Below are 24,689 nucleotides of genomic sequence, written 5' to 3'. Positions count from 1 at the left end.
TGTGATTGATTTTTGCTCAAATAACCAATTACTCCCTTAGTATATTTTCCTGGAAGCAAAATTTTTAGATCAAAAATTACGTATATTTAAATTTACCTTCAGATCAACAATTGTGAGAAAGGTAATTTCTGAACGTTATCAGCATTACTGGGCTATTTTGAGTGAACGTTTGAGTAGTCTACTATATGATGGGATAAAATCTATATACCACAGTTAATTTTCATCTGAGTCTTTTTGATTTTCAGTGAGGTTGAACATCTTTTCATATTTTTAGAGGCAACCGTATTTCTTTTGAGGAAGTTTTTGTTTCTGCCGTTGCCCATGTTTTCTGCTTTTTTTTTTCTTAAAACGAATTTGAAGAACACCGTACAATACGAATATCACCCATTGTTTCATATTTGCTGCCAATAATTTTTCCTAAAGTTTCGCATTTATCATTTCGTTTTTAGATATACTTGTCTTCAAATTTTTGTATTCTGATTCATCAAATCTGCTCAATCTTCCACAGAAAAATTAGAAAAATGATTCACCTAGTAATTTAAAATCTAGAACTTTCATGGTTTAATTTTTTCAATTTCAAGCCAAATGGCTAATAGTTATTTTGATAATAAATATAAAGATATTTATCTTTGTGTAGGTTAAGACAGAGACACATTTCAAATTGTTTTCAAATGGCCATGCTCCTGCCCCAGCACCTTCTTTTCCACTTTTGTTGTACTAGTCATTTACTCCTAAACTAGAAAGTTTTAGACACTTAATTCTGTTTCATCGATCTAGTCATCTATTCCCAGGTCACACTCTTCTAAGTAGTATTATTTTATGTTAAAAAGAGCTATAACACAAAAGCAAACAAACAAAACAAAAGAACACCAGGTATAGGGTGTATAATAGATTAATTTTTAAAACTCTTCCTGGTACAAGCAGCTGGAGCTATTTATGTTGCTTGAGTGATAGAAAACACGAAAGCCTCACAGTCATTTCTTGAGATGAACGTCAACATCACAAGCTACGGTAGCAAAAAATAACCACACAGCAGCCTCAGCTGAGCACTAATGTACAAACACATTATAAATAGAACACAGCAGGATAGTAAAAGAATACTACACCTTACAAAGTAGGACTTATCCCAGAGGTGGGGTTGTTTAACATTTGGAAATGCATTTACATTATTCACCAGATTAATAGGTCAAAGCGTCCTTTCAATAGATCCCCTAAAACACATCTCACTCACGCTTTCAATAAAAATCATAAAATCCTAGGAAAACATATATAGGACTTATATGAAGACAACATAAAACTCTCCTTTTCCACGCTTCATTTCCTCTCTGTAAAGGGGAGAATGTTGGTACCTCCCACATACAAAAGTGTTGCCCTGAGTGAAGCCATCTGGTGTAGATAAGACCCTTAGAACAGTGCCAGCAACCAAGTAAGTGGGCAAGAAATATTAGCCATTATTAATTTTATTACTAGTGAGGGGTATCGAAGAAGACTTGACTTGGGTAGATAGGGGGGTTCTTGAAAAGAAGACGGTACTTTAGAAATGTCAGTTCTACATGAATTAATAGAGACGTGGAATGAAATCTTAGTCCCAATGAATTTTTTTTTCTTTCAAATGTGCTCAACTGGTTCTAAATTTCATTAGGTGAGCAAAAAGAGTAGGTAACCTAGAAATCTGTGAAGGAAAAGTAATGAAGTTGGACTTATTTTATCAGTTATTCTTACGTTTTAAAGAATTATAATAATAATCAGGATTAGACTGAGATAGTCCTCCATGGGTATCTGGGCACAATTATTTGCACCCACCTTCTCTCCAAATCTGAAGCCTTTACGCCCCAGGACGAGGTCAGGGAATGGCTGGAGGGGCTCTTGGGGAGGACGTAGAGGGAGCTGTAGCGTCCATCAGGCAGTCCCCTGATGTCCCCTGCAGCTAACCGGGCTGTGACACGCAGAGCACTGTCCCTCCTCGCTCCCCCCTTGTCCTCCCGTGTTAGGACACCCCTTCTCTAGATGTTTGGGTGCTCCCTGCTGGATTGCAGGCTCCACACACTCTTCCAAGCTCCTTTGCCTTTGGGGCTCCCTTGGTGTTGTAAGTAGAGAGGTCCTGCCTGGACAACCCTCCTAGAACCCAGGAGCAGTGGGGAAGATGAGCAACTTCTGCGGGTGGAGTGTGGTGATGGGTGCCCTACTACGCGAATGTATCTAATGCCACAGAACTGTACACTTCAAAATCGTTAAATGGTAAATGTTATGTTTTGTGTATTTTACCACAATTAAAATGAAACAAAACAAGACCATGCGGAGGGCAAGGTCTGGGTCTCTAAACAGCCTTTGTTGTATCAGGTGTGGGTTGGGCTCAGCCCTGCCTAAGCCCTTTCCCTGTTTCTCCTTCACCCACCCCCCCGGTGCCCGTGTCCAGAAGTTAAAGCTCTCAGCCAGGTGGAAGGTAGAGGAACGGACACTCAGGTTTTGCTGCAAAGGTTTCCATTGACCTCTCCCTGGAACTGCGCTGCCTGGCGCCAACCTGGAGGAGGACCATGCAAATAGGAGAGTCCCCACCCTCCCTCCTTCCGCCTTCCACTTTCCAAGCAACTCCTTCCTCCCATTTTGAACGGACTTAGTGACTTAAGTTGAGTGAAAGCTTGCAAGTCACCTGCTCAAGCCTCTCCCTCGTTCTAGGACCCCACTTTTCAGTAACCAGAAGGTGGTCAGGAGACGCAGCTAGAATCTGTCCTCTGAGGGGGGCCATAGCTCAGAAGGATGGTTGGAAACCAGGAGGGGGGCTGAGGGGAGAGAGAGGAAGGAACGGCTCTTGGGGGCAGAAGGGCCAGCCGTTGTTTTCTTAGTTAGTGTTCCAAACGCCAAAGGATCAAGAGGAACTCTGGTTCCAGACCAGATCGTAAAGCACAAATTAAAGGGACGTCCTGAAAAAATGGACAGATATTTTAACTAATTTTTTTTTTTATTCAAAGCAGCTGATTCCCCTCCTCCCACCTCCCACTCCCTCCTCAACTTCCAGACAACCTTCTCAGGATAATTTGGTCACATTTTGGAAAAATAGTATTGAACAGGATATTTTAAGTTTTTCTGATGTCCCACGTTCCAAACACATTTGGTCAAGTATAAACCTGTGTACATATTAGTTCTAGCTGTGAAGTTTTTGTTTTGTTTTCTTGTTTTGTTTTTTAGAAGGAAGTAGAGAGTGGGAGAAAGAACCCTATTTCAGATTTAAATATAGATGTCTTAAAATACCTACGTTTTCAGGAGAATATTTAAAGGGAAAATAAATGTCTAAGGTTAGAACTTGAAGAAATGAGAAGAAATGAGATTTGTGAAAAATAGTCCCTTGAAGGCATGTGCACAGTGAAGGAGGGAAAGACAATGTCCCAGACATGGTCTAGGTATTTGGGGGGGACATTACATAGGTACCCAATGGCTGCCCTGCATTCCTGACGGAGCTGTCCTGACCCACACACAGCTTTTGTAAAGGAGACAGGGACAGCCTGGAAAGAAGCAGATGCTAGCTGCTCAGACAACTGCAGCCCCACCCTCACTGTGGGACACTGACAGTCACTTAACCTCTTAGAGACCTCAGCCTCCTCACCTGTGAAATGAGGCTCGCAAGTTTCCTCCTCTCAAAGCGCTGTGGTGAGGATTAAATGGCATAACATGTAAAGAGATCAGCACAGAGTAAGTTCTCAGTAAGTGGACGTTCCCAGCCTTCTCGTTGCCGTCGTGGGCCAGACGCACCCTGTTCACTCCTCACCTCCTCTGAAAGGAAGGCATCACGGCTATTTTGCTCCTCGTGACTCTCCCATCCCTGTTTCTCTAAGATTAGCTATTTCAAGGTCAAAAGGATGAAACTCAGATTTAATGATTTCTGGTAGCCACTGATTAAAAAACAAACCTAGAGTTAAAAAATGAAAAAAAAAACCAAAACAAACCAAAAAAACACAAACAAACCTAGATAAAATCCACCCTTTTCTTATCATAGTACCTTGTAACCTTCAGTTTAGCGTTGGTCTTTGACAACACAAAGCATCTTTTTGTGCTTTACGGCTAATGGATCTGATTTTGTGAGAAACACTCCCTCACTTCCCTGGGAGAGTCTAGCCGGACGCACGGGTTTCCGTGCATTTCTGCTTATTTCTCACACCGCGTCTATAGCTTCTACTACACCCCACCTTGGGGTAGCAACCTCGGAAAGGGAAAACCAAGCTGATGAGAAAGGTGAGTGTAGGAGCTGGAACAGCAGGAGGACTCTGCTTCCCTCTGAGTTCTCTCGTCTGGTTATGAAGTCTCCACTCTCTGATCTTAAGTCCTTCTTTCCTCCTTCGATCATCCTTTCCCAGATCACGACGGCAGTGACGCAGAAGTCCCCTCCATCATGTTCAACACACACTCTCCAACGGGGTCACTTCAGGAAGGACGACGGACGCAAGAAATAATCCCGATGAAGAGCTTGCACAGAGGAGGGAAGCCACCCCACTTGGGTTATCAAAGAAATAGGAGCCAAGAAGAACAACTGGGCAGGGGCAGAAGGGCGGTTTTGAGGCCCAAACCGCTCTTTCACGCAGTAGATGAGGAATTCGAATCTGGGGAGGAGAGTGAGGAAGAGGCCTCAGCCATTGGGTCCCGATGGTCAGCGGAGCACAGACCCGGCAGGGACCTCCACAGATCCCATAGCCCTTTGCTCCAAAGAAAGTAATGTCACGGTCCACAGGATTGTGTTGGGTTTTTCCAGAGTCCATGTTCCGATTATTGCGAAAGAAGGATGTTCAGAGTTCTGAAGAGAGCAATTGAGTTTTGTTCTTGTTTATTTTTATTTTTTTGATGTGGACCATTTTTAAAGTCTTTATTGAATTCGTTACAATATTGCTTCTGTTTTTTTTTTTTTTATAGTTTGGTTTTTTGGCCACATGTGGGATCTTAGCTCCCCGACCAGGGATCAAACCCGCACCCCCTGCATTGGAAGGCGAAGTCTTAACCACTGGACCGCCAGGGAAGTCCCTTGAGTTTTGTGTTTGTTTCTGGTTTTTGGAAGCTATTATGACTCTCTAAGAGGCAAGGAGATTTTTCAGATGACTGGGAGCAGACTGGGAGAACTTGCAGGCATCTCCACGTTCTTAGCTGTGCTTAGGTGTGCTTTGTAGATGAATTCCCTGTGAGAGACAGACGTCAGTCACCCCAGGAATTATTCACTAAATGTGTCATTCATGTAATTTATTGAGATACAAACATGATTGGTCAATAATTCCCCTTGACTCTATGCATGGGCAACTTCTAGTCAGGTCAGAACCAGGAGGGGCTTTGGAAACGGCCTGGCTCAGCCCCCTGTGTTCACAAATAAGGACACCTTGTCCAGATCACGTGGTGAGGTGCTGCCTTCACAAGCTGATTGTCCTCCCTCCCAAGGGAATGCATTCAATTTTGATTTTGATATGCACTATGCAATAAGTGATATGTCTGGGGAGAGGTAAAATTGGTCATACCATTGCTATATGTAATCAGTAGCAATAATAGATGTGCTACAGAATATAGAATTAATCTGTCACCTGTGGGCTTGTAGTCTTTTTTGTACTTGGAATGCTTATTTGAAAAATAAGGATATTAGAAACAAAACGGCCATAAACACGCTTTAATAGCAATGACACAAACAATGGGTATTTATTAGATGTGCGTTTGTAGGGTGTGACATTTTCCCCTAGGGTTTGCAGCTAATATCCAATTTAATTTTCCATCCTCATCATCCCCAAACTTGACCTTGAACTTGAACTTCACACTCCAGCTCACCAACTTTGCTGCCTAACTTTATCTTTCCACCCTCCTTCCACTCTCTTCCTCTTCTCTCTCTTCTGGCCACCCACCCATAGGTTAACAAGAGTTTACAAGAGCTATCGATTGTGCCAACTAACTAATCTGCACTAATCAGTTAGTCAAAGTATCATTTATCATTGCCACTTTTGATATCTATAAACATCTCCAATTGATTTAATCTTATGCATATTTAAAGGCAACCATCCAGTGCATCCCAGGAGTCCCCAGACCTGACTTGATCCCCTTAATCAGAAGCGATCAAGTGATCCCCTTCCTCCTAGGAGAGCCCACGCCACTTTGCATAGGTCACAGGACTTATCTGAGAATTACACTTATACATGTGCATGTGGGTCGACTGTGGCCTGAAGGACACAGAGGATTCCCAGCCCGCTCTGGGGATTGGTAGAGGGTGTAGTAGGTACCCCGGGAGTGCTCTGGGGTATCAGTTTCGCATGATGAGTTTTTCCAATAGGCACCAAGCAGTGCAGCAGAGATTTCCTGTTGAGTGTTGAGAAAGCTCTGGTTCTTGCTCTCTACTCAGCTCAGGAAGGGGAAGAAACCCTGGGGGTCTCCTGGGCCTGGCCACTGGCTTGCTGAGCAGTGCACCTCATCCACCAAGGGCAGAATTTGTTGTTTTATCTTTAACCTCAAAAAATCGGACACACATAACAAACGGATGGTTACCAAAGGGGAACGTGGGGGGAGGGATAAATTAGGAATTTGGGATTAACATATACACACAACTATATATAAAATAGATAACCAGCAAGGACCTACAGTATAGCACAGGGAACTCTACTCAGTACTCTGTAGTAACCTATATGGAAAAGAATCTGAAAAAGAATAGATACATGTATATGTATAACTGAATCACTTAGCTGTACACCTGAAACTAACACAACATTGTAAATCAAATATACTCTAACGTAAAATTCAATTAAATTTCAAAAAAAAGGAAAACGTTAAAAAAAAATCTTACAGTTCAAAAAAAAAAAAAATATCGGACACACAACCCACAGGATCCTGCTTCTCTCCATAAGTTTTTTGTTTGGTTTTTTACTTTCTCAAACCTATTCCTATTGAATGGTCTTGGATTTCAGTGAATTCTGAAGTTGGGTAAAGGGGCATTTCCTTGTATTCATCCTATGCAGAGGCTTTCCACCTTAAAAGGGATTCCACATGTTTTCTGGTGTTTGGGATGTGGTAAATGTCCTTATTTATCCTCCCCAAACCTGATGTGATGCCACGGGAGCTCTTCTGTCTTTAATCAACCTGGTAGAAGAGAAACATAGACTGTAGAAGGGAGTCCGCCATTAAAAAAGTGCAGATGAGATTCTGGATACTTTATTGTTCTTCCTTCATGCTTTTCTCTCTCTCATAACGGCCATGTACTTCTGTGCTTCTCTTCTTGGAAGAAGCTACAGGGTCACAGGCGGTAGAGCTGTAATTACCACCTGAGTTCAGTGATTAGAATGACCCCTCCTACATAGGGGGTGAGTGCTGTGCCAGGTGTGCGGCAAAGCTCAGGTCTTCAGCCTGCAGGGAGGCTTGCAGAATACTCTTCACCTACTCGGGTGCCTGCCACTCAAATGATTTGGCTTTTTAAATCAATATAGTTAGTTCAGAGCTCAGGCTCTGAAGTCAGACCACTTTTAGCTGTGGGACCCTGGGCAACTTAATTATCTTCCCTAAGCTGAAATTTGCCAATTGATAAAATAAGGTAATAATTTTGTCTACCTCCCAGAATGATTGTGAGGATTAAATAAGATAATATATGTAAAATGCTTAGCTTAGTGCTTGATCATTAATGGCTATAATTATTTAGGCTAAAATATATGTGCTCATGAGAGAGGACATACATTGGTTTAATCACATGAAGAGCGATAACAGACATCTGAGACCTTTCTGAGAGGCAGTTTGATTGACATAACAAAGGATACTTCGGGGGCCCTGGGAAGAAGATGTGACGGAATTAGCCTTGAAAACCATCATCACGACTCTACCCGGTCGAGTCTCCAGCCATCCATCAACCAACAGCAAAACCAGAAATAAGGTCTGGATATGGATTCATGGTTTTCAAGCAAAGCTCATTTATGTTTGTATCATTACCTCAAAATTACTGCATTTTCTTGTTTTGGAGACAGTTACCCTGGTGTCCAATTCTAATCATCGTTGATTCTCAGAAGTCAGTGAGTTGAGAAGCCCTGTCTCTGCATATTACGATAGGCACCCAGTGAGAAAGGGAAAACTCCTCTTTTTTGGGGAAACATCAATGGGCTTTCATTCTTCAACTTGGAATCTTTCCTATACGAAGATCTATCCTCCAGAAAAGTGATTCCCTTAACTTATAAATATTAACTAGAGAGATAGGTGTTTAAGAATTTTAAGCACGGGAAAAAAATAGCTTCTAGTCATAACTTTCTAAAATTAGGAAAAGTTAATTTTTAATAAATAAAATCAGCGAACATATTGATGTTGTCTAAAGTTTTTGCAAGTATATTTTATCCATGAATAATACGGGTGGTTTCTTGTAGTTTTTAATTGTTCTTTCCTGACTAAACTCTGTCAAGTATCTTATTTCTAACTCCTCCTGAGAAAACCCAGCCATGCAGACAGAAAGCTCCCCGTTAGAACATCAGTCGCTGTTAATTGTTAATTGGGCCATAAGCCAAGGGGAATAAAAGAGATGCCTGCCTCAGTGCTAGCCATTCCTCTAATTAGCAAAGGATATGTTGTTTCATCTGGCCACAGTATTTGATTTAATAAATTCTTTTTCTTTCTGAGACTCTAACCAGCTTCCAAGCCAGGGATGCTCAAGAAGTATGACAGGTGAGAAGTCACAATTTCCACCCCCCAGGCTTCTTACTCAACAAGGTAACTGGAACCATGTTGTAAAATGAACCAAGAGGGTCACTACTCTGTTTCCAGGCAGAGTAATACAGATCGCGAATCAAAATGGGTGGTCCTAAAATCAAGGTACATACTCCGTGTGCTAAGAAATCAGGCTTGACTAGAACAGTCATAATAGGCAGCATTTACAGAGCGCTTACTACATGTCGGGCACTATTCAAAATGCTTTTTATACGTAGATGCAGCATCACCTGTCTTTGTTGTGTTGTTGTTGTTTGTTTGTTTTTTGGGCGCACCGCGCGGCTGGCGGGATCTTAGTTCCCTGACCAGGGATCGAACCCGTTTTCCCTGCAGTGGAAGCTTGGAATCCTAACCACTGGACCCCCAGGGAATTCCCAGCATCAGCCCATCTTAAATGAAAGGATACAGGTTTAGAGAGATGCAGTAATTGGCCCAAGGTTGCCCTGCTTCCAAGGAAGACGTTGGAAATCAGGTCTGTCTGGTTTATAGTCATTGACGTAAACTTTTTCCCTGAGAAGAATTGATAAGTGTCTCAAATCCGCACATCGTTATATTTCTCACTTGGGAAGGATCCAATGGGAAGAAACAGAAACTTCACCCTGCCAGAAAAGAACTTTGCTTTAAAATGGAAATAAATACAGTGGAAGATGATGTGATTTTGAAAATCTGTTTTTACAAACTTAATAGATGATCTAAAAATCAGATGACAAGCAAGATCGATCATTTGCGTCATTAAGATTATTTTCTGAAGACAAATAAAATGTTTTGTGAGTGATTTTAAACTGAGTCTCTTTTGAATATCAATTGTATGTTGTTTCCAAAGACCTTTGTTCTTGGTTCCCAAATGAGGTCCCCACCCAGACAATCTCCACAGCCCTGGGCGACTCTGAACCACTGCACTATGCTATTTACTTATGATGGAAATATATTCCGACAACCCACTGAAAGGATGCAAGAGGGCAGGGAGAATGACTTTGTATAATATTTAAAGAGGAACATATTCTTGGTAACTGTACCATTTATTGAAAGCGTACTTTGTGCCCTGCTTTTCACTAAGAACAGTACATACACATTTTTAAACACTTAATTCTTAAAACAATCTTTAGAAGTAGTTATTATGACTGTTATCCCCACTTTGCAGAGAAGACACTGAGTCTCAGAATAGCTTTCACCAAGACACAGCGCTGGTCCAAGTTTTCATCAAAGACACACAAATGGCGGTATATCTACGTTGAGAGCTGTCTGACTCCAGAGCCCCTCCCTCCATCCACTAAGCTGTAGTAACAGCCTCCTAGCTGTTGCAAAGAAGACATTGAGTAACCTGAAAAGATGAATATGCCTTCTGCCACCACCATATGAATTCTTAAGATCACTTCACGAAATCAAGTAATAGTTTTGGTCTTGTTTATGGGCTGCTGCCACTTCCCCAAGGTTCCTTTCTGTCTTACATAATGCTGAAGTGCTAACTGAAGCTGACAGTGGCTATAGCCAAATTACTGATTCGGGAGTCTGCCTCTTGGATTCAGGGCAGTGACGTGGAAATGTGAATTATCCTTTAAGCAATTTTTTACTTCAATATTTTTATTCCTATTGGCATATTATCTTTGAACTAATGGAAACACTAGAAGCAGAGCCAGTTAGAAACTTTAAAAATAAGGGGTCACCTAGCACCATGGCCCTGGACCACTTTAAAAGGAAGGAAGGCCTCACAGGGTTTCATTTATTTTGTTTCCTCACAGGAGTTTTTCTGGGTAACTAAGAGCAAGTGAAACTCGGATTCTGGGTTTCGCTGGTGTACTGTTTCACGGGTGAAGGCTGCCCTTGTTCTGAGTTTGTGCTTGTCCTGGACCTGGTTCAGGAAGCAGCCCTGTTATCTGACTATGCTATCTTCAAAAGGGCTTGTGTGTATGGGGAGGGGGGTGTCCCCAGAGTTATAAATGCAGAAGTTAAAAAAAATCACAACGAATCAGAAAGAGGAAAGGAGGGAAAAATTCTGTCCTCCAAAAAGGGGATATTCTTAAAACAAGAGGACAAAAGGACAGGTCCTCAGCCAGGGACCCACCCACGGGAAAGTCACACAGAGCAGGGCAGTACAAGCCAGCAGTCTTAAGAGCGTGGGGTTTAGCAAACAATGCTTGCCGTCCTCCACCCACACCCCCGGAACTGAATTTCAAGTTCTGAATGTAGACAATACCGCTGGAATTCCTGCAGTTTCACTGCACCACACACACGGGGCTTCAGGCAGCTCTCTGTTAAAAATATCTGGAAAGATTAGGGAGTTTGGGATTGACATGTACACACTGCTATATTTAAAATGGATAACCAACAAGGACCTACCATATAGCACAGGAAACTCTGCTCAATGTTATGTAACAACCTAAAGGGAAAAGAATTTGAAAAAGAAGAAGAAAAAAAAAAAAGACTGATTAGGTTGGTGAATAACAACATGTCAAACTTGAAAACACTGGGAAAAAAAAGTCTGGAAAGAATATTCATTACATCTCATTCATTACAGGAATGAAAATGAATATTTGCAAGGTAAAATACATCTATGGTGAATTAAGGTAATTCTTCCAGGCAGAATGAAAGAAAATAAGCTCTTTGAAGAGGACCTCACAGAGGGGGGTTAGGAATCTCATAATGACTTGAGGAGGGAGGGTGAATTTGTTGGAGGAGAAAATGTGTAATTGGGATTACATCTCATTAGAGTCTTCCTAGTGCTTAGGATAGACTCAAGAAAACTTCATACCCAGAAAGAGAGTTTTATATTTGATAAATTATTTTCAAGGCCAGGGAAGCTGCCCCCTGTCTGCTTTCAGGTTATAAACTCTTTGAATGCCAGATATAAAGAAAGCCCTGGGGAAATGTTGCATTCATGTCCTAATAAGTCCTAAGATCTTTATCCATTCCTCTGTCGATGGACGTTTAGGTTGCTTCCATGTCCTGACTATTGTAAATAGTGCTGCAATGAACATTGTGGTACATGACTCTTTTTGAATTATGGTTTTCTCAGGGTATATATATGCCCAGGAGTGGGATTGTAGGATGATATGGTAGTTCTAGTTTTAGTTTTTTAAGGAACCTCCATACTGTTCTCCATAGTGGCTGCACCAATTTACATTCCCGCCAACAGTGTACGAAGGGTCCTTTTTCTCCACACCCTCTCCAGCATTTATTATTTGTAGACTTTTTGATGATGGCCATTCTGACCCGTGTGAGGTGGTACCTCGTTGTAGTCTTGATTTGCATTTCTCTGATAATTAGTGATATTGAGCATCTTTTCATGGCCAAGACATGGAAGCAGTCTAAATGTCCATCAACAGAGGAATGGATAAAGATGTGGTATATACATACAACAGGCTATTACTCTGTCGTAAAAAAGACTGAAATAATGCAATTTGCAGCAACACAGATGGACCTAGAGATTATCATATTAAGTGAAGTAAGTCAGACAGAGAAAGACAAATACCATATGATACCACTTATATGTGGGATCTAAAAAATGATACAAATGAACTTATTTACAAAATAGGAATAGACTCACAGACATTGAAAACAAACTTCTGGTTACCAAAGGAGATTAAGGGGGAGATAAATTAGGAGTTTGGGATTAACATATACACACTACTATATATAAAATAGATAACCAACAAGGACCTACTGTATAGCACAGGGAACTATACTCACTATCTTGTAATAACCTATAATGGAAAAGAATCTGAAAAAATATATATATATGTGTGTATATATACATATCTGAATCACTTTGCTGTACACTTGAAACTAATACAACATTGTAAATTAATTATACTTTAAAATTATACTTTAATTTAAAAAAAGGAAAAAAAAATAGTCCTAAGATCTAAGGGTCTTAGAGCAGTGGTCCAAGCTTGGTTTAGCGCTCCATGGTCAGTTCTTGCAGAGCTTCGGAACTCTCTCCAGGATGTCATTGAGTGTGGGCACCCGGCGGTAAACTCCTCCCCCCTGGCCTGTCTGGGGGCGACCCCGCAGCCTCCTCTTCCAATAGAGCAGCATGGAAGAATTCGGAATCAGAAGGTCCGGGTTGGAGAAGTAGCTCCATCACTTGGAGTTTGTGCGATGTTGACCAAGTCCTTGAACCTCACGAGTTACCCGATGTAAGTAAATTGAGGGTAATGACATCTACTCTCCCTACGCTCTGAAGGGCTTGTGACTTGGGAATGAGGCCAAGAGATTACCAGACTCTGAAGTATAGAGCCTGCATCAGTCTCGAGCAAGCAGAAAATTTCTGTGGTTATGAAAGTACTTCAGGAATAAATATAACCCGGCGGTTAACAGCTGGAGCCCAGGAGTAAAGCAGACCTGAATTTGAATCCTTTTTTGTGGCTTTGTAAAACTTTACTTAGGCAACTTGTTTTAACCTCTTCAAGCTGTTAGCAGAGCTCTTGTGATCTACTTAGTGCACAGTAAACTTTGCCTATTACCACAGTGAAGGTGTTAGTATATTTTTGCAATTAGGGGTGGGCAAATGGAGTCAAACTGCTAGACCCTGTGAAAGGGTAAGGTGTTTTTTGTGTTTTTTTTTAAGGTAAAATCATGACTCTCAGAAAAAAAAAAAGAATAATTTGTTAAAGATTATATTTAACTCGTTAATTAATGAGGGAACCAATACGGTGTATCAAAGGAAAATTCAAAACGCTCCTCATTTATAGGCAATCAGGAATGCTAAAAAGAAATTACTGATAGATGCAAAATAAGCTTTTAGCACAGAGGAAGAGAAATCAATTGTCTCTCCCCCCTGACGGAATCCACTTGCCTGTCTATGGACAAAGAACACTTGCAATGCTATTAGTTTTCTACAACTTATGGAGTTGTAATCAGCTGAAAGACTAAAACAACAGCGCTTATTAGCTGATTAAAGTTAATCTAGAAATAAGAGAAAGTGACCTTTGTTGTACTCTAATGTTGTGAATTTCAATTCCCGTTTGCTAAAAACCGACGGGAAATACTATAACCCAGAAAGTTCCTGTTTCTCTGGCAAAGGGGATAAACATCATTCAGATTACAGCTAATCCCTTGCTTTTAGAAAGTTTACGCCATTTTGCTTTTATGAAAGACCTGTTTTATAAGGTCCTGTTTTAAACAGGTCCTGTTTTATTAGGACCTGTTTTCGCTAACCGGAAGAAATCTGAAGAGGATTTTTGCTTTTATGAAAAAAGCCACTAAGTGAAAACAGCTTTCAGCGTTGGTTTTGCAGCGATCGCATTACAGAGGCAGCGTGCACCCGGAGCACCTCGGAACCACCAAGTTCCTTCCCTGGGAACCACGCTCGGCATCTCAGCACCAAGCCCCCATGGCTTTGAACTGTATCTGATTATCTGTGCTTTATCTCGCTTTATTTTAAGCATCCATTAGCAAGAAGTGTCCTAAGGTAATTGCTTCTTTGCTTTACACCATTTCGGTTTAGGAAAATTTCATACTGAAGGCTCTCCTTTCAGATACCGGAGGAAACCGGTATTGCCTACTCCTCAAACTTGCAACTAATTCAAATTTGACTCCTTTGTCTTTTCAGCAGGCTTGACACTGTGATTTCAATAGATTTGATACTTAAAGAATCCACGTAGGACTTCCCTGCTGGCGCAGCGGTTAAGAATCTGCCTGGCAATGCAAGGGACACGGATTCAGTCCCTGGTTGGGGAAGATGTGACCAACTGGCATACCTATTTACACCACCATCAGAAGTGTTTTAAATGTTCTTGTTATTTCGTATGTATACCATTCTTTGGTATTATTGAACATTTTTTTCCTCTAAAAAAATAGTGTACAGACTATTTTGGAGAAAATTATAAAATGTTTTGAGATTATATTAATGAAGACCCAGTTCAAGTGAGAGGATGGATTGGAAGACTCAACGTAATAAATATATTAATTCTCCCTGAATGTGTCTGTATATTTAAAGAAATCTAAATAGAAATATGAACATGTTTAATATAGGATTTGTCAATATTTAAAAATTTTAAGAGTAAAAGGAGACTTTAAAATTAAAATTTATATGAAAGTGCAAAGTCTCAAGAATAGGCAAGGCACAGAAGAAGAAAGAGGAGGAAGAGGAGGAGGAGGGGGAGGGAGAAGAGGGGGAAAGTGGGAGGGAAAGGAGGGGAAAAGGAAGAGGAAGAAGATTTGGAGGACTAGTTAAATTAGATCTCAAGTCTTTTTATAAATCTACAGTAATTAAGACAGCACAGTCTTGGTGAAGGGGTAAATGCATTGACAAATAGAACAACGCTGAAGACTCTAGAAATGGACTCACCCATCTATGTAAACATATTATCAATTAACGTTCGTGAGAAAACCGACTTCCATCAGAAAAAAAAATTGAATTGCCATCTTTCATCCTACATAAAAATCAATTCCTAATTATTTAATACTTAAATATGGTAATATGGCAGAGTTTTCATTATAAATAAGACCTTTAGGTCTTGTAAAGCCCAATATTAATGCGGTAGGTAGCATTCTAAGGTGGCTCCTGTGCTAGGCTGGCTGGATTATGACCCCTGAAAGATGTCTATATGCTAATTCTAGGAACCTGTAAATGTGTTACCCTATAAGACAAAAGGGATTTTGCAGGTATATTAGCTTAAGGATCTGGAGATGTAGAGGTGATCCTGGGTTACCTGGGTGGGTCCAGTGTAATCACAAGAGTCATTATAAAAGGAGGCAGCAGGGTCAGAAGGCAGAGGAGAAGATTCTGTGATGAAGGATGTAGAGATTAGAGTGATATGGTCATGAGCTAAGGAATGCCAGAGGCCTCTAGAAGACAGAAAAGACAAGGAACAGATTCTCCCCTGGAACCTCCAGAAAGAACCAGCCCTGCTGACACCTTGGCTTTAGCCTCATAAGACATATTTCAGATTTATCACCTCACGTATTGATACTATAAGAGAATAAATTCGTGTTGCTTTAAGTCACTACATGTGAGATACTTTGTTACAGCAGCAATAGTAAAGTAATTCAATCCCTAAGATTTCCTATTAGTGTAATACCCTGCATAATCCATGGAACTGTGAATAGGATAGATTTTACTTCTGGGATTCGGTTATGTTATATGACACAATTGACTTTAGGAGATTATCTGGGTGGGGCTTATCTAATCATCTTTGAAAGCAGAGAGTTTTCTCAGGCTGTTCACAGAAAGGATGCAAGAGAGAGGCATTCACTAGGGTGAAATTCTCCATTGCTGCCTTGATGATGAAGGGGCCGTGGAATGAAGAAAATGTTTAGGTCTAGAAGCTGAGAGTGGCCCCTGGCTGACAGCTAGCAGGGAAACATGAACCTCCATCCTACAATGGCAAGGAGCTGGATTCTGAAAAATAATAATAATAATAATAAATGGTAATAGTGGGCTTGAATGCAAATTTTTCACCAGAGTCTCTAGATGAGAACTCAACTTAGCATGTATATATATATATATATATATATATATATTTGCCATCCACAAACTGGACACCCAGGAAAGCCAATGGGACAGTTCCAGTCTGAGTCCAAAGGCCTAAGAACCAAGAATGCCAATGATGCAAGTCTCAGTCCAAGGGCAAAAGAAAATCAATATCTCAGCTCAAGCTGTCAGACAAAGAGAGAGAGAATTCAATTTTCCTCTGCCTTTCAGTTCTGTTCAAGCCATCAATGGATTGGATGATGCCCAACCACAGTGGGGAGGGCCATCTGTTTCACTCAGTCCACCAATTCAAATGCGAATGTCTTCCAGAAACAACACCACAAACACACCCAGAAATAATGTTTAACCAGATATCTGGGCATCCTATGGTCCAGTCAAGATGATATATAAAATTAACCATCATACTTCTGACCTCAAAAATTGTGAGATAATAAACTTGTGTTGTTTTAAGTTGCTATAATAGTGGCAATTTGTTACGCAGCAGTTGAAAACCGATACACTGTATGTTCCAGTTCTATTTGATGGTTGAGTGCTGTTTGGCTTGGTGGTTCAGGTAAAACCCCATTTATGATGGGCAACTCAGACAGCATGGCCACCTGGTGTCTCAAAATCAGGCACTCTCAAAAGAAATGCAGTTACTTGCTTAAAAGTTATTTGCATGGCTTAACTCCAAACTCTTAGGGGGTTCTGCTATGATTTTTCTACTAGGACTTGCCACAGGCTTTAAAGGGCTCTGATCTTTCATAATATTTTAAGCATCATTGAATCTGTGATCGCATAAGGGTCAAGAAGAAGAGCTGCTTGTTTTATAACCTTAATTATCTGGAGAGCCTTCTGTTTCTCTGTACCTCACTCAAATTTGGCAGTTTTGTGAATCACCAGGTAAATATATCAGAGAAGCACTTACAAACGCAGCATATGTTACCTCCACCTCCCAGGGTAAATATTATAATGAAGCCCTGGGCCAGCCTGATTGTAGTGTTGCAGAGTTGAATCTCCAATTAAATGCTCAACCCTACCAGGTCACTTATGCTAAGAACAGGACAAGTGTAGAAACCTGAGACCTGAGATGGCAAAATCTGGGTAGACAACAATGAGTCTGAGAACTTGAAGCTGCAGACCATCTTCTGCATCCATTAATAACAGAAGCAGTCTCTGTCTTCTCACTACAAAGAGCCAGCTTTCCCCTGTATGAAAATATGTCAATAACTTTACCAATGTTTATGGTAAACAGAAAAGTGAGGCAGCCACAGCCTTAGAAGGGCGTGGTGAGTAGTAACTCAAAGCCATCAGGGATGTGGTATGAGCCATCCCACCAGAAAAGCCACCTAGATGAGCAGAAATGTTAGATGACAGTGAGGGGAATCGAGAATGAATAAGGCAGGAGGAAGATGAGGGTATTAGTTACAGCCCCAAGACCAGCTAGAGGGTTGGTGGCCACAGTTCATCCTACTAACCTTCCTCTTTTAAGATTCCCTTGGAATCCTGAATTTGCTGTCCCCAGATAGGGGCAACTTATTTTACAAGGCAAGTGGATTCAAGTGGTGCTAAGGGTGGACTATACTGGATCCTGTAGTAAACTGCCCAGATCCCCCTTCAAAATTTTGTACTCATACTGCCAGCTTTCAGGGGTGTTGCTCACTGATGGCTGAGTCCTCCCCCAGAAACTATCCTCAGGTGAAGAGAGCTGCCTTGTGAAAGTTTTCTCCCCCTCCATAGGGGCTGACTGCATCCAGTGACTCATCTGTATGGAGACAAAAAGGCCATCCCTCCTACCTAATTCAGGACATTTCTGAATTTTTCAGCATCTGAACACCCTGTGAACTCAGCTGAAACTTTGTTGCAACTACTTTGAATTTAACTTCTCTCTGTGCCCAAAATGGCCTCCACCTGTTTCTCCAGACACCGCTCTCCAAAAAATTTTCTGCACACAAAGCTCCGTCTCAGAGATTGTTTCCTGAGGAAGCTGACATAAGAAAATGGATCTGGGAAAGTAACAGTGGATTATTACAGGCTTAATCGTGCTGTGTCTTAAATTGCAGCTGCTGTTCCGGATCTGGTAGATTTACCGAAAGAAATTAACAGAAGCCCTGATATTTAGTATGCAGTTATTTAATTCAAAAATGCCTTTCTTCTCTATTCCAATAAATAGGGAACACCAGCAGCAGCTTTCTTTTGCTTGGAAGGGGTAGTTGTATACTTTCACCATTTTGTTTTAGGTTATAACAACTTCAGTTCTATTCCATAAATTAGACTGTAAGGACTTTGGTTATTTTACCATCCCAGAGGACATGCTTGTCCACCACATTGATGACATTCTGATAAGGCTAGGTGACCAGGAAATAGCAAAGAGTATTAATGTCTTGCTAAGACATATATGTGTAAGAAAATGGGTACTTCATTCAGTAAAAATCCAAAGGTCATCCAAGTAAGTCACAAGACGGTGATAGTTATTAAAAAAAGCAGGGTAGGTACATCAAAATAAATAGGCTTAATTTATTTGCTTATTTATGTAATTATTGTTTGTTTCTTCTGTCTATAGTGTAAGTTTCATGAGTCCTAGGAGTATCATGTTCATGAATGTATCTTCTAGCCCTGGCTCTGACAGAGTCTAAACCATAATAAATACTCAGGAAATAGTTATTAAATGATTTAAGAAATAAATGAATAAATACCATCTAGCTAGGCTTCTTGATATATGGCCTGCTATGATGCACCCCAATGAGTTCAAGGTTTACTATTGTTTTTTCTAGAGTCTAAAATTAGTGTTTGAAATATAGCACCTACTCCATTAATGGTAATTATTCTTTTGAAGTAGAACAAATACTATCATTTTACTTTTAGGAAAATAACTTGTCTGAGACTACCCAGTTAGTGAAAACATGTGATATTGGTGATAAAAATACAGATTCTGTAGTCAGAATATTTTTAATTGAAAATATGGTTTCATCTCCTCCAGCAGGGTGACCCTGAGCAAGTTACTCTACTTTTCTGTGGCTCATTTTCCTTATCTATAAAATGGGGGTAATAATAGTTAATATCTACTTTCTAAGATTGTGGAGAGTTTTTCAAATGCCACTTAAATATCCTAAAACAATGTCTGCCACATGGTAGGCATTCAACTACTTTTTTTTTTTTTTTTTTTACAAATGACCAATTCATTTAATCATATATGGAGATGTGGTTTCTAAAGTCATAGGGTCTCAGTCTGGAAGTCAGACTGGGTTTTCTTCTCTAGCCTTTCTCTAACCCCACACAGGGGTCTATTAACCAGTCTGCCACTGAATCACTCATTAGCTGCTTGAGGGCAATTATCAGGTTTTCTTTATCTTTATTTCTTCAAAGCCTAGTATGGTACCTAACACATTTAGCAAAACGATTTTCACCTCTACATTAAACAAACTCAGATAAAGGAGTCACGCATACCAAGTTCTTACTTCAGCAGTGTTGCTTAAATACAAGACTTTTGTAAGTCTTCTGAAAGAGTGTTTGGTTTGGTATAAGATAAGGAAATGAGCATGAGTTTCCCTGAAACTTAGACATCTCATACGAAGGACAATATGGAAACCAAGAAATAACAATGGTAAATATGACTCAGAAAGAGAGGTAAGGAATCATACTCAGAAAATGTAGCAATTCACCCCTGCACAGACTGGTAACAAGGAAAATAGGTTGAGCACAGGGTGGGGAAATGTTTGTCAAAGGAGGTTGGAAAAAAACAAGACCGGTGTTTTTGATATGAATGTGATGTTTAGAGCACTTGTGCCTCAGTATTTTGCCAATAGTCCAATTACACACAACCTTTGTAGAATACAAATGGAGAGGACATTTGGTAGAATTTTATGAAAGCTTCCTCAAATACATATACCTCATGGCTGCTAGGGCTTATTTTAAAGTAGTATGCCGAGTGGGGAATGAAACAAGAATTGCAAAGATCAAATGTGGGGGAAAATGCCAAGAAAAGGAGGCATCAAAGTGTTTATTTTGGGGGAGTTGATACCAGTGGTTAATTAAGAGTGTAGCTCTGGAGCCTGAATACCTGGTTTTTTATATAAGCTTTTATATTGATTGGTTTTATGATGTTGGGCAAGTAATCTTTGTTTTTCTCATCTCAAAAATGATGATAGTGGTCATGTGAGTTGGGAAATTAATACACTTCTTGGAAAGCATTCAAGATATTCATCAATAGTAACTGCTCAATCCATGTGAATTGCTATGATTATTTACAAACAAAATATGAACCTCTTTCAAACTTCCTTTGGCCTGTCAATAACACTGATAAACTAGCACACTGTCATTATTTAAAGTACACTTTAATCTAAACTAGAATGCAATTGACCCCTTTTATCCAGGAGAATTATAGAACCACTTCCAGTGAAAGTTGTGGTATACTGAGGTAGGGAAGGAGTCCTCTGTTGAACAAACTCAGAAAACCTTGGCTTTTCTTGGCTCACTATCTTCCATCCATCACATGTTAAAGACGCAGTTGCTTGTCACTAAAACATTTTCACACCTACAAATCTCCAGTGCTTGCAGTTTGGGTGCAGCTACCGAAACTCTGTAGCTTTAAATGTGTAAGTCCAGCCATACAGATTCCACATTGACCTACCTGAATTTCAATAGATAAATCAAAAATCACTATGTATGTATGTGTGGGTCTGTACCTGGGCCCTATAGTGGAAAAGAATCTGAAAAAGAATACACACACACACACACACACACACATACAGTAAGTTCCTTACATACAAACATGTTCCATTCCAAGAGCACGTCCGTAAGTCCAATTTGTTCATAAGTCCAACAAAGTTAGCCTAGGTACCCAACTAACACAATTGGCTATATAGTACTGTACTATAATAAATTTATAATACTTTTCACACAAATAATACATAAAAAACAAACACAAAAAATAAAGAAAACATTTTTAATCTCACAGTACAGTGCCTTGAACAGTACAGTAGTACAGTACAACAGCTGGCATACAGGGGGTAGCATCGAGTGAACAGGCAAGAAGAGTTACTGACTGGAGGAGGGAGAGGAGGCGGAAGATGGTAGAGCTGAAGGATCGTCAGCAATAGGAGACGGAGGGCAAGCTGCAATTTCACTCACACCTGACACTGATGGCACAGGTTCTGGTTCCTTGCTGGATTCAAGTCTATCTACCCTCTTGAAAAAACAATCCAATGATGTCTGGGTAGTAGGTCATTCACATCTTTGAAAGTTCACAATTTGAAGTTTCGTATGTGGGAGACTTACTGTTTATGTATACCTGAAGCACTTTGCTGTACACCTGAAACTAACACAACATTGTAAATCAGCTATACTTCAAAAAAAAAAAAAGATGGCATGGAAAATTTGTTCATCTCTTAGCAAAGGAGCCCTCTAGTTTGTCATCCACATGTGTTCCAGTGAATGAGCCTGAAATAGCTCCGCAGCCAGGCTCTCAACGCTGCTCTCAACTTGATCTCAATGTTAACAGAACGACTGTGAAAACTGGGATCAAGTATTCAAACGACTCATGAGAGGAGAGTCAAAATTCAAGCAGGTATTATTTGATATCAGTAAGAGAGAGGAAGTATTTGAAAAAAAATGGAGATTCCACCAGGTCTAAAGAGCTTCAGGGTTAAATGAAATAATATTACGTATCTTAAGATCCAATTAAAACTTTGCATTATGGTGCAACTTCTGAGGGTCCTTCCCAAATAGTTAGTCCTTATACAATTAATTGTAAGTCTGGGACTACCTGATTACTTCCACTGAATATTGGGTTCATGGACCCAGCTACCACATGTAGGGTCAGGTATAATCCATCAGCATAAGGGACAAGGATCGGTCATGTCCTGAATGAAATCTCTGGTCATTAAGAAACTCGCCTGGGGCTTCCCTGGTGGCGCAGTGGTTGAGAATCCGCCTGCCAATGCAGGGGTCACGGGTTCGAGCCGTGGTCTGGGAACGTCCCACATGCCGCAGAGCAACTAATCCCGTGCACCACAACTACTGAGCCTGCGCGTCTGGAGCCTGTGCTCTGCAACAAGAGAGGCCGCGATAGTGAGAGGCCCGCGCACTGCAATGAAGAGTGGCCCCCGCTTGCCGCAACTAGAGAAAGCCCTCGCACAGAAATGAAGACCCAACACAGCCATAAATAAAATAAATAAATAAATTTTAAAAATTAAATTAATAAAAAGCAAATAATTAAAAAAAAAAAGAAACTCGCCAAGTTGAGAAGTCACCCCCTAAAATTGTATAAGAAAGTGACCCCCAAATTGTGTGAAATGCCATAATTTTTTCCTTAATGGATAAATATCTTTCAATGGTGGGAAAGCTTAACACTAAATATAGAAAATATTTGTGAGATCTAATCTGTGATATTGATATCTTGAATTAAGGAAACTGTGCACGTTTGCGACTGTATATTTGTATGGTTTGGGATTTTGAATTGATATAGACAACAGACTGGCCTTAAATTCCAATATAAAATGAATACTTAAGCACTTGAAACAGTCCCATGATTTTTAAATAGGCATCTTAGCAAGACTACAAATAGCAATGGAAAGTTTAAAAGGATTGAAGTTTCTCGGACTTCCCTGGTGGCTCAGTGGTTAAGAATCCGCCTGCCAATGCTAGGGGACACGGGTTCGAGCCCTGGTCCGGAAAGATCTCACGTGCCGCGGAGCAACTAAGCCCGTGCGCCACAACTACTGAAGCCCACGCGCCTAGAGCCTGTGCTCCGCAACAACAGAAGCTACCGCAATGAGAAGCTCGCGCACCACAACGAAGAGTAGCCCCCACTCACCACAACTAGGGAAAGCCCGCACGCAGCAACAAAGACCCAACGCAGCCAAAAATAAATAAAATTAAAAAAAAAAAAATCTAATGGGTTTAAAAAAAAAAAGAGGATTGAAATTTCTCAACAATTATAAGTTTGATTCGTCAGGTGAGGGCCAACCTTAAATGTTTAGAGAAATAACTGTTTGAATTTGAAATGTGTAACTTTAGTAAATTTATTATCAACTTTTTAAAAGCAAAGTAAACCTCCAAATAGCTTTTGCATGTACAATACTGCCCTGCAGGGCACCAAAACACACATATTTAATATGAACTAATCTCTTGCTATGCTTTCTGCCTGTTTGCCTTTCCATTTGGCTGTTCTTCAAATCCTACTAGGAAATGCCTTCAGGCTTAAGGATGGCAGTGTGGAGCTGAGGACAGAATCACCCGGTGACACCCCAAGACCACGAAGAGTTACCAGGGGTCACCACTGCCAAGCTCTAAGCTGAAGAGAACCAGAGGAGGCTTTGGGAAACACTGGAAAGTTTGCAAGAGACTTCAGAGGACCTCTGATTTTAATTTGGAGAACACCAACTCATATGCCTAAGTACGTGCTGTACCCTTCCACCAGAGGGACCCAATGTTTGGTCTTGTTATCTTCAACGATAAGGGATTAAGGTTTCGCGTGTGTTTCTGAGATTACCTTTTGTTATTCCGTGCTTGCTGGGGTTTTGTCTTTCCCTAAGGGTGAATTCCCTGCATAATGGCCCACTCCCTTCTCTATGTGGATGCTTTAGCTGGCAGAAGAACTGAGGTTGAAATTTGAGATTGGCTTTATGGGTGGGGTTCCTGTTTGTTCAAAGCCGCCTCCTATCTTTCGCCTCTGAAGCCACCAAAGAAAACTCAGAAGATCCTGAAGTGACCCTTAATTAGCTCAGCCTGGGGAGGAGGCCCAGAGGAGCTAAAAGAGAATGCCTTTCTTTTTCTGGATGGCAAATAGAGTCTGGCTGAAAGGCTTTTATGGATTAATCAGTTCTCCCCAGTTTGATCTATTACCTGGGTAAAGGGAAACAATCTTTCCTCTGTTCCTTTCAGACCAGGGGCCAGACTTGGAGTTAGTGGTTCCTTTAGCTCCAGTAGCTGTGCTTCTGGTGGTCCCAGACATCACCTTCAGATGGCTGGTCCCTTCTCTTTGGGGGAAAAGAAGTGGAAACCAGCAGGGCTGGCCCCCGGGAGAATAAAGGGGGCAATTTTGTCTAAAGCGGTCCAGCCCGTTGTTGCTGTGCAAGTTCCCCCCTCCTCTGGGCTTCACCCTGCCCCCTTCACTTTATGTAAAGATTCCCTTCTCAGGAAGGCTCTGAACGTGCACCTTACATTTTGGTGTGTTAGATGTCTCAGAGCCCTAGCATTTGAGCCTCGCTTGAGAAGAATGAATTTCAGGCATCAAAGTGGTTGAAAACAGGGACATCCCTGGCAGTCCAGTGGTTAAGACTCCACGTTCCCAATTCAGGGGGCACGGGTTCGATCCCTGGTCAGGGAACTAAGATCCTGCGTGCCGCGTGGTGTGGTTAAAAAAAAAAAAAATGGTTGAAAGGGGTTTTTGAGGGAAAAAGGGACTTCCTTCTCACTCTAAAAACAGCTTCTTAAAAAGAAATGTGATATGCTCAGATCTGGCTACCAATCCAAACCAAAGCAGTGATCTGAATCAGATCTTTTGAACTGAACTGACTTGAAGTAACCACTTTAAGCCCAATTTATTGCAATAAAAACTAGAAAGCACTTCTGAGTATCTCTTTAAGCT

At 40.8% G+C, this 24,689-nt stretch overlaps 1 protein-coding gene across 1 annotated transcript in view; it reads left to right on the top strand.

Moving 5' to 3' along the window:
• Window positions 1–4,705, top strand: part of SLC9A4 (solute carrier family 9 member A4) — a 56,692-nt gene extending 51,987 nt beyond the window's left edge. Inside the window, exon 12 of the mRNA XM_036873685.1 lies at window positions 4,350–4,705. Within this exon, the coding sequence (XP_036729580.1) occupies window positions 4,350–4,705 (356 nt within the window). The remainder of the gene's footprint in view (window positions 1–4,349) is intronic.
• Window positions 4,706–24,689: the final 19,984 nt, after the last annotated feature.

Source organism: Balaenoptera musculus, chromosome 13 (genome assembly GCF_009873245.2).
Source record: "Balaenoptera musculus isolate JJ_BM4_2016_0621 chromosome 13, mBalMus1.pri.v3, whole genome shotgun sequence".
NCBI lineage: Eukaryota > Metazoa > Chordata > Mammalia > Artiodactyla > Balaenopteridae > Balaenoptera > Balaenoptera musculus.
Note: the sequence above shows the minus strand (reverse complement) of the source record. Positions and strands in the feature narration are given on the sequence as shown.